The 20,980-nt window shown below is 49.1% G+C and overlaps 1 protein-coding gene and 1 long non-coding RNA gene across 2 annotated transcripts; one reads left to right on the top strand and one right to left on the bottom strand.

Moving 5' to 3' along the window:
- The first annotated feature begins 1,404 nt into the window (after positions 1-1,404).
- OXER1 (oxoeicosanoid receptor 1) lies at positions 1,405-3,033 on the top strand. Its single transcript, XM_090280234.1, has one exon. It carries the CDS (start codon positions 1,581-1,583, stop codon positions 2,721-2,723), a length of 1,143 nt encoding a protein of 380 aa, XP_090136360.1. The 5' UTR covers positions 1,405-1,580; the 3' UTR covers positions 2,724-3,033.
- Positions 3,034-12,697: 9,664 nt separating this feature from the next.
- Positions 12,698-14,240, bottom strand: LOC150005877 (uncharacterized). The gene is made up of 2 exons (XR_016511903.1): positions 14,144-14,240; positions 12,698-13,405 (listed from the first exon to the last, which is right to left on the bottom strand). It is a non-coding gene; the product is annotated as an uncharacterized LOC150005877 (long non-coding RNA).
- Between the last annotated feature and the right edge of the window lie 6,740 nt (positions 14,241-20,980).

Raw genomic sequence — 20,980 nt, 5'->3', positions numbered from 1 at the left:
AAAGAAAAGAGAAAACACTGCCAGCCTCACCCAAACCTGCAAACAGTCCGAGGCAGTGCGGGCAGAGGCCTGGTGTGTGCGGGGGCTGCAGCAGTGTGTGGCTCCATGCGGAAGCTGAGAGAACAGGGCCTTCTCCCAGGGAGGCCCCCGGCAAGGTACAGGTGGCCACGAGAAGAGGGAGCTCATCCCTAGTGCCTAACCCAAGACAGAAAATAATAAAAATGAGATGTTTTTCTGAATGCTAGTTCTGTGCCAGAGAATTCCCTAGAAGTTTTTATGTAATTATCTCAATTAATCCTCACAACTCTCCAGGAAGGTAGTAGCACCCACTTTAAAGATGAGGCTCAGAGAGGCTTGAAAAGCAGGCAGCTCTGTTTCCAACCATGGTCTGCATTCAAACCTCAGGCTAGTATCCTATACCCCTTCAGCCTTTGCCAGACAGGAGCCCAGGGCAGCGGGGTCTGTGGGAGAGGAGCCAATGGCCGCTGAGCCTGAAACCCAGAGGCCTAGGCAGAGCTGGTAGCACATGGCACACTGCTGACCACAGTCGGTTGGCAAGGGTGGGGGCCAGGTCCTGGAACCTGGAAACACAGCCTCCCTTGGTGCTGTCCCAGGTCATCAGGGGCTCCAGGCCTTCATCTCTGCCCTCAGGCCTGGCCACATGCGCTCATGAGAGCACCACACAGAGGGAGACCGGACCTTGTACCTAGCCTGAAGCTAACCCCAGCCTCCCACCCCCTCTCTTCAGTGAATGCTGGGTAGAGGTGGAGGTGGAGGTGGGCAGACAGTGGACAAGGAAACTTCCAGGATTCTCAGGATTGTTCTGTTCCAGGGAAAAGCCCCCAAGTAGTAGAAATTGGCAAGGGAGCCCTCTGCCTATGGGATCTTTGTCATCACGTACATGGATTTGAAACCATCAGAGACTTTGGAACCATCAGGAATCTGGGAGTAACTACAACAGCTGATTCCCACAGGCCATGTGCACACTTGGGTGTAGACTCCCCACCTCCTTCTCCCAGAACAACATCTCGTTGGCCCCACAGTCCCTGCTGCCAAAGCTGGGGGCAGGGAGGTTGCCACGTAGCCTGTCTGTATGATGGAGGGTGGGGGGTGGCCAGGATGGTCTGCACGATCCTGAGAGCTAGGGGTTGCCAGGACCAGTTTCCTTCTTTAGCGAGATGTCTGACCAGTCAGAGCTGCATACACTCTCCCCCACCTCAGCCCAGGAGGGCCTTCCTCTTACTTCACGGTCTCCCTGAGCCTCCATCTCACCCCTGCTGGGCCCTGCATCCTCCTTTGCCAGAGGTGGCATAGATGCTCCCCTTCAGTCTGGGTTCAGAGACCTGGGGGAGGAGGCATCACCAAGTATGGGAGGGGAGGGAGGGAGGCAGGGCTTCAGGGTTCCCCTTTGCTAGCAAACAGGAACACTGAGTGTTTCTCACTGGCTTCGAGGATACTGATGAAAACCCCAGGATACTGAGTCATTGTGGCGCCCACTGACAGATAGCACTCATCCCCACGCACTCATATAGAGGTAGGAAGACGGCAAACTTCTCTCGGGTCCACAGCCCAAGCAGCGCATGGAATTTCATAACCTCAGCGCTCCCTCTCCCCTTCCTTCTCTCCCCACCTCCACTCTCCCTTCCTTCCTCCTCCTCTCTCCCTCCTCTCCCTCTGCCTTCACCACCGCATTGGGGTCCCCAGGCCCCTGCCTCCCAGCCTCTTCCCCAAAGGTGTCTGCGTTCCTGGCGCCAGTCCTGGGTGTGGAGTTCGTCCTGGGCCTGGTGGGGAACAGCTTGGCCTTCATCTTCTGCATCTACACGCGGCCCTGGTCGTCCAACGTGGTGTTCCTGGTCAGCCTGGTCATCGCTGACTTTCTCCTGATCGCCAGCCTGCCCCTCCGCGTGGACTACTACCTCCATCGCGAGACCTGGCACTTTGGGGCCACAGCCTGCAAGGCCAACCTCTTCATGATGTCCACCAATCGCACGGCCAGCGTGGTCTTCCTCACGGCCATCGCGCTCAACCGCTACCTGAAGGTGGTGTGGCCCCACCATGCGCTGAGCCGGGCTTCAGTGCGGGCAGCCACCTGGGTGGCCGGGGGTCTCTGGGGGGGCATCCTGCTCCTCAATGGGCACGTGTTCCTGATCACGTATCCCAGCCAGTCCTGCCTCAGTTACCAGCTGGGCCCACGTTCCTTGGCCACCGCGACCCACTGGCACCATGCGCTGTACTTGCTGGAGTTCTTCCTGCCGCTGGCGCTCATCCTCTTCGCCATGGTGAGCATCTGGCTGACCATCCGGCGCCGCGGCCTGGGCGGGCAGGCAGGCCCGGCGGGCCCACAGAGGGCCAAGCGCGTGCTGGCCGCCGTGGTGGCAGTCTACACCATCTGCTTCTTGCCCAGCATCATCTTTGGCCTGGCGTCCATCGCGGCCTTTCACCTGCATGCCTGCCCGACCCTGGACATCTGCTCACAGCTCTTCCATAGCTCCCTGGCCTTCACCTACCTCAACAGCGTCCTGGACCCCGTCCTCTACTGCTTCTCCACTCCCAACTTCCTGCGCCAGTGCCGGGCCCTGCTGGGCCTCAGACAGGGCTTGCAGGACCCAGACTGCGACGAGAACTCCCATCAGCCCCCTGCGGGCCTCCAGGAGGCCTCCAGGAAGGCAGAGACCACAGGAAAGCTGCAGGCGGAACGCCCACTGGAGGTTTCCCTGCCGTGAGGGCACGCCCCTCCTGAACTGTTGCCAGCGCAGGGTGCTTCAGCCAACTGCACAGGAGCCAGGTGGGTGGCAGGTAAAGTCTTGGCCTAATGAAGGAGTGTGTCCCTGGTGTCATCCCCAGAGTGCAGGAAAGTCTGATGGAGAAAAGCAGGGCTGTAGGAGCTCTAGCTCTGACGGAGGCTGCACAGTTGCCCAGCCCCTACAGGCAAAGCTGATTGCTCTAATAGCAGAAGTCTTGTTTTAGGAATTGGACAGCTGCATTTTCTGTGATCTCCAGTTTGTCCCTTTCAGTACTAATAAACTTCTTTGAAAATGCAAGCCTGTCTTGGCTGTCCTTTTTTTTTCCTTTTAAATTATAGTTTATTGATTATGCTGTTACACTAGCATAAAATTGTCCCAATTTTTCCCTCTTTGCCCTCCTCCACCCAGCAGCCCCCACTCCCTCAGCCCATCCCCACACCATTGTTCATGCCCATGGGTCATGCATATTTTCTTTGGCTGCTCCATTTCCTATACTGCACTTTACAATCCCATGGCTATTCTGTAACTAACTATTTGTACTTCTTAATCCATTCCCTCACACACCCCTCCCATCTGGCAACCATCAAAATGCTCTTCGTATCCATGATTCTGCCTCTGTTCTTCCTGTTTGCTTAGTTTGTTTTTTAGTTTGTTTTAGATATGTATTTCTTGCCATTTTACCCCCAAGGCATCCCTCCCAATTTCTATCCCTCACAGGTGAGGGTGGAACCACCTGTGCTGTTGCACTGCTACCACCATCTCTCTGCGCCACGCTGCCCCTCCTCCCTATCTTCATGCCTCCGCCCCTCCAGATGAACGTGGCTTCTGTAAATCCTTGGTTGCCAGACTTCCATACAGTTCTGTTTTCTGACAATTCTGGTGCCATTTGTTTTAAGTTTTAGTTGTCATTCCTCTTTGTGGTTACATGAGGAGGCGAAGTGTGTACTTATGCCTCTATCTTGATCAGAAGTCTGGAGTTTTGATCTGTTCTTTCATTTGGGCCATGTTTCTTTAGTCTCCTCATCTTGGCAGCCTCCCTGTGTTTCTATGTATTAGGTAGAGCTGCTTTGACTCCCTGTTTTGGTTGTGTGGCCTGACATAGTAGGTGTCCTGTAGGGTCAGGTGGCACAGCCTCCCCTATCACCCAAGACTGGAAGTCCTCCTGTCTTGGCTTCTCTGAGGAAACCTGATGAATGTCTTTGGGTCTGTCCAGTTCTGGCAACAGTCAGGTTCAAAGTGAGTGTCTCAGGATGAAGGGAAACTCTGGGGACAGAGAGGGGAAGCTGCCCAGGGCACCATCCTTCCACACTACTAGAGCCCTGGAACGTCATCAGGCTCATGGGAGGGGCAGCTCTGCTGGATCCCTGGGAGTTCTCGGCTCCTCTCTGGCCTCCAGCCTCCCTTTTGCAATCCCCAAAGTCCTGCCCAAAGCACCAGGGATGGATGGGGCTTGCCCTGCTCTCCCCTGAGACAATGTGGAGGTCACCACCTTCACAATCTCCACCTACTCCAGGCTCTTGGCTGAACCCCAGCTCCCCTCCCTCTCCTGCAAGGCTCTCCTCAGTCCCAAGTGCACTCCCTTGGCCCTAGAATCTGTGGTGGCAGCTACAACACCGGGACAGGACTGGAGTGAGGGCCAGGGCCTCGAGGTCACCAGAGCTGGCTCACAGCTCGCCTCCCTTTCTGTTCTGTTCCACATGCCTATGGTCAGTGTCTGAGACCATCTGGGCTAATTCATCGGTTGGCCTGGGTTCCCCAGGCACAGGTGTGTACCTGGCATGAATCAGGGTTTTGTTCTTTTGGGGGTGGGGGATAGTGGTTGTCCCTACTGTCCAAAGGGGAAGTTACAGGGTGTGGGCATAGCCTCCAAGGCTCCCAAAGGACTACTTAAGAGGTCACTAAAACCACAAACATGTACCTCCTGAACCCCGCGTGTCCCCAGCCCTGGCCACTGCAGGAGAATAAGTACCTCCCCACAACAGATATGCGCCTCCCTACTGGGGAGACAGAAGGGGCTGGAATTGGTTCTCCACTCATCACCTTGGACACAGGGATCTAGGCCTCGGGTACAGACTCTGATGATAGGGACCAAGTGTTCTCTCCCCAATTTCCTCCACTAAGTCCAATCCTGTTATATATGGACTGGGATGCCTTTCCACGCCTTAGGGATGGAGCCCAAATAACTAGAGAGTCCTGCCATGCCCCAGGAGGGAGACATCCAGGAATGGGGTGGATGTTGGGGTGGGGGATAGATAGACCATGTCAGGAGGAAGGTGGCCTGGGGGACAATGGGTCGGATTGATATTGGAACTCATTTCCTCAGTGTATCTCTAAGTCCTCTTCCCTTTTCCGAAAACTCACCAAGTGCTCTGTGAAACCCACAGATAAAAGAACCCAAACCACATGATAGAAAGGTGGTGTGCCACCTGACCCACTCCAACATGGCTCCTCACGTCTCTCTGTCCCCAGGGCCCCCTGCTCCATTCCTCTTGTTGCTGCCTTTTCACCCTAGTAGAGCCATTCCCAGGGACTCCCACCTCTCTACCCTCTACCACCACAGGGAAAAGTGGGCCAAGACTAGACCAGCCCAACTTCAGCCTGAGACTTGTCATTTCTAAGTCAGACACTTTTACAAAAGGCCCAAACACTCCTGGAGGCTGGGACTGAGCACTGTCTCAAGGAGCCTCCACTCCCAGACATGCTCCCGGAGCACCAAGTGAGGAAGACAGTTATTGCAGAGGGTGGAGTGAGAAGGGAGAGGGGAGAAGGAGGAGGAGGAAGCAGAGGAAGAGGGGGAAGAGGAGGAGAAAGCAAACTGTGTTGGAGTGCAGGATTTTCTACAAATAGGAGGGTAATGCCCATGGTGGTATAAGGTAAGGTAAAGGCAGGCTGAGTAAAGACTCGCCTTCCTATAGTTAAGTTCCAAATAGCGTTTTGGCCCTTAGGGTGGGCTGCACTATTCATTGTGAATACTGAGCAGTGCCTTCTATCTTTTCTTCTTCTTAATGTAACCGGGTGTAACCTGAGGGACAGCAAATGGCACCCATCTCTCTACTCCAGGGACTCCTGAGCAGGGGCATAGCAGGCAGGGCTGTTGGGCCCGTAGCCACTAATCACCCAGCATTTACTGGGCACCCACCAGTGGCCAGACACTAAACTACAAAGGCAGATGATATAACTCTGATCTTGAGCCCCGCCAGGCCAAGCATGGGAGAGACAGACCTGCAAATGGATCAAATTTAACCCAAGCCAGGGCAATCCAGGGTATCTGAGGCAGCAATGCATCTCTGAGCACACAGCTAATTCTGCCCAGGTGTCAGCGAGGTGATGCATGTGAGCTGAATTCCGGAGGGTGAGGGAAGTAGTGAAGGGAATGGCATCCCTGATTGGGGAAGAGCGTGAACATGGGCACAGAGCTGTGAAAAGACTCAGTATGCAGGGAGAGCTGAAGAGACCATAAGGCAAGAGAAGAGGAGGCCTAGGTACAGAGTTAGGAGACAGGACAGGTAGGTTGGGCCCTGCATGCAAGCTCAGGAGCCTGAGTTGGTCTCACAGACAATCAATATGGCAGGAAGGAGAATATGTGTGAGGTTTTTAAGAAGTCAAAGATGGCTCTGATCAGGTAGCTCAGTTAGTTAGAACATCGTCTCAATGTGCGAAGGTTCCAGGTTTGATCCCCATCAGGGCACATGTAAGAATCAAGCAGTGAATGCATGAATGGGTAGAGCAGCAAATCGGTATTTCTCTCTCTCAAATCAATAAAATTAAAATTTTTTTAGAAGTCGAAGATAAGCAGTTTTGCATTTTGATCAGTTAACTCTGGTAACACTGTGGACAGACTGGTAAGAGGAGGTGGGAAATGACCTAAGAAGAAAACAATCTGTGTTCCAAGCAACGACCCAAATAAAGGCGGTGGGGGAGAGTGGGAAGGGTCAAAGAGGCACAGCCCACGTGAAGGAGAGAGGTGATGGTGGGTGATGGGTGGATGGTGGCACATTGAGGATCCAGGTAGTACAGCAGGCTGGTGGAGCAGATAAAGAGTTAAGACAAGCTGGGGTGGGGGGTGCTTGGAGGACCTCCAGGTAAACCCATCCAGGAGCACACTTCGGGCTGTAGGTATGATTTCAGAATCTTCCTCTTACTATCAATAATTTGGAATTGAGCTTATGGGAATGAATGGGGTCACCTGGGGAAAGAGTGAAGATGACTAAGAATCATCCTTCCAAAAATATCCACAAGTAAGAGACACACAAAGGAAGACCCAGTAAATGCCCAGAAGAAACCTTTATAGGAAGAAAACCAAGAATGTAAATAGCAGTAAGAAGAACATAAAAAGAAGTCAAGGTAATATCTTTGCCTAAGTATAGAGACTGCCCATTAAAAAGAACAGACTAGGGATACCTTTTATGAGGGTAAAAGCCAAACATAAAATACCCAGACAGGCTGCAAAGTGCCTCATGCAAGAATAAAGCATTTTTAAAACTCCTAATTGCATGCTGAAGAAAGCTGATCTGAAAACTAAAGTGTGTGTCTGACAGTGTCTGGTCAAGCATCTCGGATTGAAACCCCGGATTAGCAATGCATTGTTTGGTACTATCACCAAGCTTTGCAAGAACTGATAGACTGTTGTTTGTATACAATTTAATAATATGCAAAACATGTTCTATATTGTTTATAGATTCACAGATGTGTATTAATTGTATATAATCATACACTGGGATGACAAACACCAAGTTAAAGAGTGTGCTTGCTCCTGAAATGGGGGGACATGGGAAGGCAGTACACAGGTGACAACCACTATATCTGAAATTAATCTTCGTAAAAAAATCTGAAAAAGTAACTATGAGCAGTATCTGAATGTTACTTAGAGTTTCTCTGGGTAGAGAATAGAGGAGTCAGTGTCATAAGCAAAGAAAAGTAATATGACGACAACAGTTTCAAATGCTCAGGAAAGCTCAAGTGCAACGACTAAAAATAACATTGGACTTGGCAATTAGGAGGTCGCTAATGCCTTTATCGACAGCAATGTCAGTGAGCAGCTAGGAGCAGGGGCACAACGGGAGCCATAAAGCACTATGATGGGTTGAGAAATTAATGAGATTTGAAGCAACGGAGACAACTCTTCCCTCTTCTAACAAACGTGCCAGCAAAGGAAGGTAAGACAACAGCGTCAGACGAAGCTAAGTGGAGTTTGACTGCTCTTGTCTTGTTGACTGGATGGAGTAATTTCAATCCAGTGGCGGAAGGAGAAGGGAGAGAAGGTGAAAAGGAGGGGCACGGGGAGAAAATGATGACAGAACAATATAAACACTCTGTCCCAGGCCCTGTACTAAATAAGCACTTTACAATTTATTTGGTCCTATGAGGAAGACTCTTACAGATGAAAAAACTGAGGTACGGAGAGGCTGAATAATTTGCCCCAGGGGATACAGCTAGTAAGTGGAGGTCTGGTCTGAGTCAGGACACTTTACTGCAAGGCGCTAAGGGGGATCAGGGAGGAACCGATTCTGCATGTGGGCTCCAAGAGGGTCCTCTAGAGGCCACGGGGTGCCTCCTTGGGTTGTTGGAAAGGCACTATTACATACAGCCTGTCTTGCGACAAAGGGGAAATCAGGTGAAGGGATTCTTAGAAGGCTCAGCTCTCAGCAGGTAGGGCTTCGAGAGGGACAAAGGTTTGGGACAGCTGGTTCTGAAAGTAAGAAAATAAGTTCCTGACGAACACAGAACAGGGCCACTTAGCAAGCAGCCCAGTTACCCACAGCTGTGGGACAGCGACAGTCCCTGCAGGATGTATGGTTTCCTCCAGCAGCCCCTGTAGTTCAGGAGCAAGATCAGAACAAATGGCAGGTAAAACTGATCCAGAAGAAACCCCCTGAGGAAGTTTGATCCAAAACACCTGGTCTGAACAATGGAACGTAAGATCGATAGGACATGGGACACTGTGACCTCTACTGAGCGGCTTCCAGAAAGAAGGAAATCTTTGAGTCAGGATAAAAATTCTTAATGGAAATACACCAAGAACCATAGGGCACCTTAGGGATTTCATGGAGGTGGGGCTTCTGTGTTCCACCTCTGCTTCCATAAAACCATCCCTGACCACCAGGCGAGCATTACTGAGCCCTCTGTCCTGGCCTCCGCCAAGTACCGACACAGCCTTAGTTACCACCTTTTCTGTTCCCCAGTGACCTCATGTATGTATGTCTTGCCTCTCTGGGGAAACTCTTAAAAGAAACGTGGACTAACTGACTCTCTCTTTCTCTCAATCTCCCAGTCTCACAAATGCCTGCAGACAAGAGTCACAAACAGGTGTACTTCACAAACACGGGCTGGGGGAGTCCCCAGCGAGCCTGCAATGGTCCCAGCACAGCAACTGAGGCAGAGTCTACACTGCAGCCAAACAGGTTGGAACCAATAAAATACGCAATGGAGAATAATTCCACCAGGTCGGCTTCAGCACTCAAGGCCTGGGAAAGGAAGGGAAAAGACCAGGCATTTGGATTGGGCTTCCTTTACCTTTTAAGTCAACACAGACATCATTTCTGACTTCCAGGCCTGCGGAGGATGGTGCGAGAAGAGGGTGCTGGGTGGGCGTCTGTGGGGTGTGCAGCCTCTGCATCCGTTCATCTGCACAGGGGCCTTCCCCTGTTCAGGGCACGCATGCCCTCAGCTCACAGTCTGTGTGGCCCAGCCTTCATCCCACGACTGGCACTGGGTGGAGCATTGCTGGTGGTTGATGGGCATACAGCTGCCTGTTGCTCCTCACACCTCCAGGCTTGGGGAACACAGGGTCAAAGGCCACCTATTGGAGGGACCTGGCCTCACAAGACCTCCATTTGGCTTAGGAGACAGCAGAAGAAAATGCAAACCCTGTGGGAAGGCCTCTAAGTCTCAGTGTGGCCGGGCGCACGGGGCATTGGGGGGGGTGATGACATCAGACTAACTGGCCTGGCCCTGAGGCCCTCAGAGCTGTGCCTCAGAGGGGGATGCAGCACCTGAGACCAGGAGCACCTGATGCTGAGGGCTGGGGTGTGTGCACCAGGCCTGACAGTTGAGCCACTGTCCCAGCAAAGGACAGCATAAAACAAGGCATCATTTCCAGAAATTTATTGGAAACACGATACAAATTGATTACTGGATGGCATCTACTTACAGACAGATGGTCCATACTGTAACATCACGCTCTGAATGAACTGTCCTGGGGAGACACTCATGACTACTGATGCGTGGTCTGGGTCGGTGTTCTCTGGCAAGATAACCAGAGACTAGGGGGAGAGACGTGGGGAGGGGTGGACAGATAACTGGGGCACAGCTTTCCTGAGGGGTATGGTGAATTCCCCCAAAGGAAAACAGGGACAACTGCTAAGAGTAAAGACCTTCTCCCTCCCTCCCCCAAAAAGCAGTTTCCTTTCTAGGTAGAGGGAAAAAGAAGCTACAAAACCCCAGGGGGCAGCTTCTCCGTCCCCCCTCGCTGGGAGCTTAGGACGGCACGCACGGGGCATAAACACCAGGCTTGGACATGACACAGAGCAGACCAAGGCCACCCTCGTCCTGCTCTGGGGAGTGGTGGCGAGCTGACCGCTGCAGGTTGTCTGGCCCAGGCCCCTAGGTCAGCCGGCTTCCAGCTGGGTGTAGCTAAGAAGGGGCAGACATCTGGAAAGCACTAGCTCAGGAGAGGCCAGGCCATTTCTCCCCAACTCTGCCTGGGGGACCATGACTCCTTCCAGCTGCAGCTCCCATGAGAGAGGCCTCTGTGGTCTCGGGTTCCTGCTGGCGTCCCTGCACCCCCGGCTGTAGTAACATGGCCTCTCCCGTGTCCCACCAGCCTTCCACCTCATCTCTGGGTTGCTCCCTGTTCCCCTGCTTGGCTTCAGCTTTTCTTGTGTCTGCTAAACAATGATCTGCATTAAAATTCCTCTGCTTTAAGTATTTAGAGGCTTCTGTTTTCCTGGATGGACGCTGGCATAGAAACTGTGCTGTGGGCAAGGTGGGCTTGTGAGCAGTGTGCTAAGAAACTCGTCTAGTGCCGTCCTCTTTTGTACCCCTCTAGGAAATCGGGGGTTGGGAGGATGATGGAGGAGAACAAAGATGGCTTGCATAGCTTGTGGGATCTTACCCAAGAGAGCACAGACCAGGTTCAGTACAGCACCTACTGTGCATGTTGGCTGTGTGTCCTGTGGACACACTCTGTATGTTCACCCCACAAGCTCACTGCACAAAAGTGACATGCCACTGACACACACAGTGGTGACATAGTGGTGACATCATGGTCCCAGAAACGGGGCAGCTGGGAAACCCTGTCAGCATGAAACAATCGGCACGGCCAAGGCAAACGTTAGAGGCTCCCCAGCGCCCTTCCTCAGCTCCTGGAGTGCTCGCTCAGAATGCTGAGGGGCTTTCCAGAGGTGAAGTGGGAGGACGAGATCTTAGTCACCACCCTCTTCACAGGAAGGAGGGGCAGCGGGACCAGGGGCTCTTGCTACCAGATGGAGGAAGAGCTTTCTTGGTGCATGTGGCTCAAAACAAGCTGCACTTGTCCCAAAGCTACATGTGACCTGGAACTGGGGTGGGCCTCCCTGCTCTTCCTTCAGAGCTGGACTGGCCCAGCCTCCAACTCTCCTGGGCCTGCTAAGAGGCAGAGAGAATGAAGCTGGCAGCAGAGTCATGGGCAGCTAATTGTTTCTCGAACCGACAGTCACATTTCACATGGGCTAGGGGAGGAACATGAGAGGGCAAAGGACAGCCCGCTGTCCACGTGTGACAACAAATCCAGGGCAGGGGCACAGAGAGACAACTTCCCCGTGCCTTCGTCTTTTGAGGAGAATGTACCACATGGCGTGTGATGTGGAGAGCCAGCTGCCCCCTCTCCCTGCATCTTTTCTGAAGGGGCTTCTCTTGGAAAAGCCCTGAGGGCAATGCCTGCCCGTCCACCCAGCTCACTGAGCTCCTCTGACACAGGCCCATCCTCAGGGTCCCAAGCCAAGACCTAGAATAGCTCCAAGAGTTGGCAGTGTTGAGAACGCCCACAGGTTACCCCCACAAAAACCTAGGATGAGAACCAACTCCTCCTCAGAAGAGAAGCCACTGTGACAGCAAAACCAGAAAAGGCAAAGGCAGCCCAGGCTCCAAGCGTCGCCTTCAGCCAGTATACATCACATTCTCTTGCTGAGCTGAACATAGCTCTGAGGATCGGGACATCGGGAGTGTCACTGTCATTTTAGTGATGCCCCCTACCCTGCCAAGGGACTGTGGGAGAGGGTGGACCAATACTCCACTGTAGCCACTCTATCCCGTACCCATATGGCTGTTTGGGGCATCTACTATCAGTCATTCAGCTGCCCCCCAGCTGCAGACGCCAGGGACAGCGGGGAGGCCAGACTCCAGTTGTCTGTCATGGTGCTGTGACTCGATGCCCTGCAGCCTGTCCCTGCAAATGGAGGGCGGGGGAGTGGCCAGGCTCACATCTGCTTGGGGAGCCAGCGGGGCACCAAGTTCCTATCCCTGCAGCTGTGTGCACAGAGCCACAGAGCCGCAGAGCAGCAGCCTCTGACGCCATCAAGGGCTGGTGCTGAGAGCCAACAGCAGGAGCCCAAGCCAGTGGAAACCGGCTGCAGGCAAGTCTCCTGGGGCCTGGACACATGTGCTCACAGAAGCGTGTGGGCCGGGAGGGCGGGGGCTCACAGTGTCCTATTCACAGGCTCACCTGCAAGGCTCACTTCACCTTCCTTGGCCAAACGGATTCCATCTGCTTAAAATAAACCTGGGTGATCTGTGACTTGCTGAAGGACCAACCTGGCTGGTCTGGCTGTAAGGAAAGGACCGTATACAAGTGGCTTGTTACAGTTATACACAGGCTTGACTCAGTTTAAACACCTGCTCCTGAGGGAGCTGTCTGGGACCAAGCAGAACCAAGAAGAACACCAGCCTCTCTTCAAAGACAAAATACAGACACTATGAAGAGTTCACAGGCTTACCAAAGACAGTTTTCTTATCTTGTGTCAGAACCTCAAGTAATTCTGTACCTTGGAGGGACAGGGAAGGGGGGTCAAATATACAATGTATGGGGTAAAGAGGAAAATTTCCCCAATTAAAAAAAATAACTATGAAGCCTAATGAGAAAAAAGCCAGTGACAGTAATAGCAAGGATAGGGGAAATAGTGTGAACGGCATAAACACTGGCACATTTGTTAAGAAAAGTCCATTCAGAAAGAGGCCATGTCCCTCCTGTACACAGTCATACAGCCTACGACAGAGCTGAGCTGACGCATGCAGGGCAGCGGGGGCTCTGAGCTCTCAGCTGTCCGGCTGCCCCCTGAGCCGCTGTGCCCAGGGTGTGGGTGCAGAGAAGCGGGGAGACAGAGTGGCTCCCTTATCCTCTTAGTTCTTGGGCAGGTCTTGCTGGGACAGCGAGGTCTCTGAGAGCAAAGCAAGGTGACACTGATTCACACATGGAGACTCAGCTTTTGGGACATGCACTCCTACAGTTTCTTCCCCTGCCCCACCAAGTCTCCATGGGGTGCACATGGAGGTCAACCCCTGAAATGTACTGGGAATGGGCTGCCTCCTTCCCAGACACAGCCGTGAACATCAGCAGGACAGTGTAGCGAGTCTTGGATTATAGGATGAAACAGGGATAGCTCAGTCTGACACGCAGCATGTGAGTTCTGGAAAAGGAAAGAAAAAGGGTCAAAGTTAAATGAGGCAAAGTGAGTGGAGGGATGGAATCAGCCTTCCCACCAACATCACAACCTCCAAGGAAAGAAGGTTGGGCATGAACTCAAAAGCTCACGATGTACTTTCAGGCTGGACCAAAGGAAACTTAACTGAGGCCAAGAAAACATGTGAATAACAATGAAGTATCTTAAAGCTGGGTTTTGGGTGGGCAGATTTAGTCATCACTGGCAAGTGCTTATATGCTCACCAGACTCACGTCATGGAACTCTGTGACCAGAGGCTAAGGGACAGGGACCACCAATGGCCAGAGGAGACACAACCAGATCTGAGGTAACCATAATTAATCATAGTGATGTGGGCACTCAGATGCTAGGAACACAACTTTTTGTAGGAGGGGAATGAACCTTGACACCCATGGTGTCACAGTGTCCCTCATTCTCACCCTCTCCACTTCTCCCAAAGACCTTGACTCTCCTGCCCCACAGCTGGGCACCTACAGACTCTCGGTAGAAATGAGTAAATAAAAAGCAGAAGTGGCTGAAACCGTATCGTCACCATCTGGTATTACCAGTGGGCTGTGAAACGTCTGGCTTATTAGGAAGTGGCGAGGGGGGAGGCGGGGGTTGTTTGCTGAGATGGGATCAGCTGATACTGCCAAGGTGGCATTTGGATACTCTCGCCCATCAATCACGCCACCTGCCACCAGGAAAGGACACAGGGACGCTCACCTTCACAGCCTTCCGCCATCCTGAGGAAGGTCTGCAGGATGGAGCAGAACTGCGCCTTCACTTCATGAGCCTTTCTAGAATAGGGGAGATATGTGTACACAGCCTGGTATTTGATAGGGCTCAGCAGATATGTGTTCAATAAAAACCCAGATCATGCAGTTTAGGATTCAGGCTGACCTTTGCTTTACTGAGTCTACTGTAGATTATTCACCTGAACCTTGTCTGGATGAGAAAGGTTAGGAACTTGCTCAAGGTCACACAGTGAGGAAAAGGAGAAGTCAGGATTTGAACCCAGATCTTAAGTCAGGTCAAGTTTTTCCTACTACACCAAGCTGCCCATTCTCCATCCAACTCAGTAAGAGCATACTACCCTCTTCGGGGTCTAAATTAAGGGTTATATATGTGTCACTATGCCTCAGCAGAAGACCCCTCTCTCTCTGTTTTTTGGGGGAGAGGGGAAGGCTTTTGTCATTCATTCATTTGTCCAAACCCCAATGGAATTAAACCAACTGCCAGAAGAGCCCCTTGTAATAGTTCCCCGAGTGTCTGGTCCGCCACGGTAAATTGTGCTTTCATATATTTATACTAAACTTACCTGTTCCAGTTTGAAAAGCAACCCTCTCCTCTCAGAAACTAGGTCTCTGAAATCCAGGTTCACACCTGCCTTCTCCACAGTTGCCATGGTTTTACGTTGAGATACGTCACCTCTCTGCATTCTAGGCTGAAGAATCTCAGTACTTAACACCTGCCCTTGTAAAGCTATATCACTTCATTCCCCTCTGATGCAGTGGGATGGGGACCCCACTGCATTTCTTGAAGCAAGAATGAAAGCCACATGCAGGGTCCCAGACCCAGAGGCCCCCAGAATGGAAGCACTGACTGAGGCCCCAGGAAAAAAAACCTACACAGATTCTCGGGTCTCATTCCTAGATGATATAGTCCAAATCATTTTCTGTTTTGTTTATCAATTCTCAAATGCATTAATCTACATTTGCTGCTTTTGTCTATATTAACCCTGATTCATAAGCACTCATTTTGTTTTTTACAAAACTGTCCCTATTGGTTTGACTATTCACAAGTACTTGAAGTGCAGGAACTTGAAGATTCTGCACTCTAACCAACCAATGTAATAAAAGCAACTTTTTTTTTTAAGGTTTCCAGCTGCTGCCTTCTCAATTAATTTCCTTCCCTTCTGACACCCAGATTTTAGAGGGCAGAAAACAGATAAACGAGTGACAACAGACCACACAGGAAAGCTAAACCTGAAGCCAGCAGAGTGGAAAACCAAGAACCCAACTTGTCCAAAGAATGCTCAAAGGCTCCAGAACTGATACCAGGCAACTCTGGAGGTGGGAAAGGGAAGCTGAAACAAAGATTAGTTGAAGGCTGTTTGAGAAGCAGCTGGACCCCAAGAAGCTATCCTGACTCCATAGCCCACAGGCAACTGCCTACCTCCCACAGGTTTGGATGCTTATTTTCTCAAGAGGACTGAGCAGAAGGTCTCAGGTCGAGAGGACACCAGAAACCCAAGCACAGTTGAAAGCAAGCTGACCAATTTCAAAACTGAGGGATCCAGTGAACACTGACTACTGGATTGTGAGAGACCTCCAGCCTTCTTCCCAGTGAGCTCCCAGAATGCAGGCAGCCATACCTTTACCCTCTGGGGAAGAGCTGGTGCAATGGTCTAAATGTTTGTGTCCCTCCCCAAATTTGTATGTCGACACCCTAACACTCACATGATAGTATTAGGACGTGGGGCCTTTCTGAGATGCTTAGGTGATGAGGGTGGAACCCTCCTGAATGAGATGCATGCTCTTGTGAGAGGCCCCAGAGAGCTCCCCAGCCCATTCTACCACGTGAGGTCACAGCAAGAAGTTGGCAGTCTGTGACCCGGAAGAGGGTCTTCACTGGAACCCAACCATGCCGGCACCCTGATCTTGGACTTCTGAGCCCCTAGAACTGGAAGAAATAAATTTCTGTTGTTTATAAGCCAACCAGTCTATGGTAATTTTGTGCTACAGCAGCTTAAATGGACCAAAGCAGATGGCAAAAATCTTTTCTGGGGGATCTGACCAGCCCATGAGAAAAGACCTAAAAATATTGACACCTGACTGTCCAATAAACAGCCCATCTGATCATCATACTGTGATCAGACATGTTGTGGAGAGGCGGCAGTGGTGGAACGGGTGGTCCCACATTCACGTGTGGTAGATAAAAATCAGGAGGGGTTCCTTGGGAGCAAACAATCCCAACCCCAGGCCAGACCGCACAGCCCAGAGTTCTAGTGCCAGGAAGATAAATCCCCATAACTTCTAGCTGTAAAAACCAGTGGGGGTTGGGGTGGCAGAAGAAATGGCCAGATATTCAGGAAACTTTGCCTAAAGGGCCCACATCTTCTTAAAACATACACAAACCCATTCCCTTTGGGATTCAGTACCAGGGCAACAGCCAGAAGGGTGCTAGTCACATACAGGGTGTAAGTGAAGTGACTAGAAATGGGGCGGGTGCTGGGCAAACCTCCAGAAGCCAGGCAGTATCGTTCCCTCTCTGAGCCCTTCCCCAACACAGAGCTACAAAGTGATGAGGCAGGTTGTCCAAGACTTTGCTCCACACAATTTACAGGTGCCTTTTCTACAACAGGCCAAGCCACTAAGATAGGGAGTCAAAACAGCTCTACCTAATATACAGAAACAAACACAGGGAGGCTGCCAAATTGAGAAGACAAAGAAATATGGCCCAAATGAAAGAAAAGAACATAACCCCAGAAGAAGAACTAAACGAAATGGAGATAATTAAGATATCAGACGCAGAGTTCAAACACTGGTGATCAGGATGCTCAAAGAACTCACTGAGGATGGCAACAACATAAAGGAAGAAATGAAGGTTACACTAAGTGAAATAAAGAAAAATCTACAGGAAACCAAGAGTGAAGGGAAGGAAGCAGGGATTCAAATCAATGATTTAGAACATAAGGAAGAAATAAGCATTCAACCGGAACAGCAATAAGAAAAAAGAATTAAAAAAAAACAAGGATAGTATAAGGAACTTCTGGAACATCTCCAAAAATACCAACGTAAGAATCATAGGGATGCCAGAAGGAGAAGAGGAAGAACAAGAAATTGATAATTTATCTGAGAAAGTAATGAAAGAAAACTGCCTTAATTTGGTAAAGGAAATACACATACAAGTCCAGGAAGCACAGAGAGTCCCAAACAAGTTGGACCCAAAGAGGACCATATCAAGACACATCATATCTAAAATACCAAAGGTTAAAGACAAAGATAATCTTAAAAGCAGCAAGAGAAAGCAGAGAATTACCATAAAGGAGTACCCATAGACTGCTGGCTGATTTCTCAAAAGAAACTTTGCAGGCTAGAAGAGACTGGCAAAAAGTATTCAAAATGATGAAAAGGACCTACAACCTAGATTACTCTGTCCAGCAAAGCTATCATTTAGAACAGAAGGGCAGATAAAGTGCTTCCCAGACAACAAAAAGCTAAAGTAGTTCATCATTGCCAAACCATTATTATAGAAATGTTAGCAGGAATTATTTAAGAAAAAGAAGAAGATCAAAACTATGAACATTAAAATGGCAACAAATCCACAACTATCAACAACTGAATCTAAAATAACAAACTGAGCAAACAACCACAACAGTAACAAAATTATAGATACAGAGATCATTTGGAGGGTTATCAGCTGGGAGGGGGAAGAAGGAGAAATGGGGAAATGGTACAGGGCTTAAAAAGCATAACACTGGGGAACACAATTTTCATTGAGTTAGATCTGACACTTGTTTTTGACTAACTTTTGGCATCTGAATCCAAAAATGACCCCAGTTTTTCTCTATCACGTCAACCCTTTAAAGTACAGGATACCCTTCCTCTGTCCCAAAAATCATACAAAATGTACATACAAAGGAAAATAAAGAAAAAAATTACCTGAATATACTATTTAGAGTTATTTTATTCATATAAAGGCTATATATTGTAACTGTAAGTCAAATTGTGTACAAGTAGTGAAGTTGTACTACCAAACATACATATTATGTTATTTTATCTTTTCAAATGACAGGCTAGGAAATGCCAAAATGAGATACTTGAAACAGTCTCCTTCAGTTAGCAAAGCTTTAACGAATTGCTTCATGAGACCCAGTTTTATGTGCAGAGGTGGGAATATAATGTTCTTTGTGTCAACAAGTGGCTCATGTAGAATATTTGCATCACCAGGTTGGAGCTCAGATCTTGGAGGCCAGTTCTACTCCACCCAATGGTTCTCATGAGCTCTGGGGTCCCACATACACAGAAAACAGGGATACTTGGTGTATCTGTGTTGCTGACCAAGAAGGAAGCAGACCATTTGAAGGTCAACACAGATGATCCAATTGTGCTTGTGATATTACAACAGATCAATGACTCTATGTTTTCATATTCTTCACGAAAACAAACTGAATGGCCAGTTGGGACTGCACCAAATAAATTGCCATTGTGGGGGAGAACACATTTCAAGCTCCGCTTTGAGCTATCGATGAACAGTCTCCATTCAGTTGCGTTCTAGATTGGAATTCCCAATTCCTCCATTAAACCATGTATGTTATGGCAATACACAAAGTGACCATCACTTCGAAAGTACTGCAGAAATGCACTTCCTCTTGATCGAAAGCAGGATGCCTTCGCTCCTTTTTCAAGCAAGTTTTTCTTGTGTAGTTTTGATGCTAGGAGTTCTGATGCCTCTTTGGATAGTCCCAAATCTCGTGCCAAATCATTCAACTCACAACTCATGCTGATCAAATCCCTTACGAACTGAGTCATCTTCAGTTTCAAAATCTTCATCATTGCTGCTACTTAGTTCTTCACCATACTCCTATTTTTTGAAAGAGGGTAGTTCAATGAAAACCGGCACTGGGATTTCAGCTGAATGAGGCACTGGGCATACAGCTGATGATAGACTAGGGTACTCTAGTTTACATTTATTTTTCTTGTTCTATCCTGACGTTTTCACTATACAAAAGTAACAGTCCCTTGAATGATCTCTAGGCTATTGCCAAACCATAGGTATACCAGATGGCAATTTATCACGTGTTCCCTTCGTCCACATCTGTAAACTCTTGACACACGCTTGCACACCTTGTGAGAGGCCCAAGACTTATCTTGATCACCAAGTTTTACTTTAAAATAGGCAAAATAGGCTTGCCTGACAAATGCACTGATGTTTATCCTTTGACTGGAAATGGTGAAACTGCCACAGATATAACAAAACGAATCAGGGTTGTTTAGGCACTTATGATGAGAAATAACAGAGGCAGACATGATTGAAGGAAAGGAAGTAAGTATGTAAATAAAATAATAAATTCTGCTAACTCCTGTATACAGACAAGAACTCGGACTACACTTCGGAATACGATTCACTACATAGAGCGGCACACAACCTGTCACCTCACTGTCTCATGTGTAACTAAATAACCTAGACAAGTATGAACCTGTCACTGGTCTCCAAGGTCGTCCCCTACCCCTCCCCACTTGAGGGAGGTTTGCTCTCAGCCAATAGGGGAGCACTAGTGCTTCCCTCAGTCCAGGCTTGATCCAGCCTAGAGTGGCTGCATTAAGATAAACTGTACAAAAAAAACTTGATGTGATAGAAGAAAACTAACTGCGGTTTTGAAATCAGCATGCCTATTTGTCTAAAACAGCTGAAAAATCACTCAACAGGAATTATTTTAAAAATTGCTCCCCTGTGAATTGGTAGGTACAAAATAGACAGGGGGATGTTAAGAATAGTGAAGGAAATGGAGAAGCCAAAGAACTTATATGCAAGACCCATGGACATGAACTAAGAGGGGTGATTACTGGAGGGAATGATGGTACTGGATGGAGGGGACAAAGGGGGAAAAATAGGGACAGTAGTATAATAAAATATATATTTTTAAAAGATTGGTAACGTCAATGTACTAAAGAGTGTGCAGAAAAGGACACTACGCGGTTTTTTGTTTTAAAGACAGTTTGGTAGAATCCACCAAATGCATATATCCTTTGATCTAGCAGTTCCACTTCTAGGAATTTCTCCTGTACAGACACTCATACATGTGAACAAATATGTCGTATTTACTCAAACCCAAGATGCCCTAAACTGTTTCAGGTACCATTACGGAAAAGAAAGCTGCCATTTTAATTACAATGCTGTGCTTTCATATCACTTAGGCTTTTTATTTTATGCTTATTAAAAGACTCAATTGTATATTTTAAAAATATCATATATTACTCTTGAGAACTACTGTTTTCTGTTCAGCTTTTGAGGCCCTTCGTTTCTTCCACCTACAAACCAGCCGACACTCCCAGGAGGAAGGCAGCTCAGGGTGTCATGCTCACCTCGTGGCCCTTCTCTCCTCCCGGAAACCATGGCCCCTCAAGCCCTGGGCAGCCTCAGTAGCTCTTTGTTGTCGTCAGGCAGGGGGGGTGTGGTGTGGTGTGTGTGTGTACACGCATGCACACGTTTATTGTATTTCTAGCTACTATCAGTGAGAGTAGTTTGATCGGCACTGTTATGTCGAGAGCTAGTGTGACCACATAATTTATCCTCCAAACAGGGAGGCGGCAAAGAGGGAAAAAATTGGGACAACTGTAATAGCAGAATCAATAGAATGTAATTTAAAAAATTATTAGACCTGAGTCACAGGAAAATGCAATCCATGATGAAAAGTATTTTTTTAGGTGATTAACGGATGATTCAGATTTAGAATTAGCACATAGGGAATTAAACTATTTATATATGTTAAAGAATCTATAGAAAAAAATGGATACAATGGGTGATGAGATGATGTTAGGAGATATATTAAAGAAC

This window comes from Furipterus horrens, unplaced genomic scaffold, assembly GCF_987537825.1.
Source record: "Furipterus horrens unplaced genomic scaffold, mFurHor1.1.pri manual_scaffold_6, whole genome shotgun sequence".
Classification (NCBI taxonomy): Eukaryota; Metazoa; Chordata; class Mammalia; order Chiroptera; family Furipteridae; genus Furipterus; species Furipterus horrens.
Note: the sequence above shows the minus strand (reverse complement) of the source record. Positions and strands in the feature narration are given on the sequence as shown.

What these genes read in the sequence shown, in the direction of transcription:
- OXER1 (XM_090280234.1), top strand. Translation starts at nt 1,581, where the DNA reads ATGGAATTTCATAACCTCAGCGCTCCCTCTCCCCTTCCTTCTCTCCCC.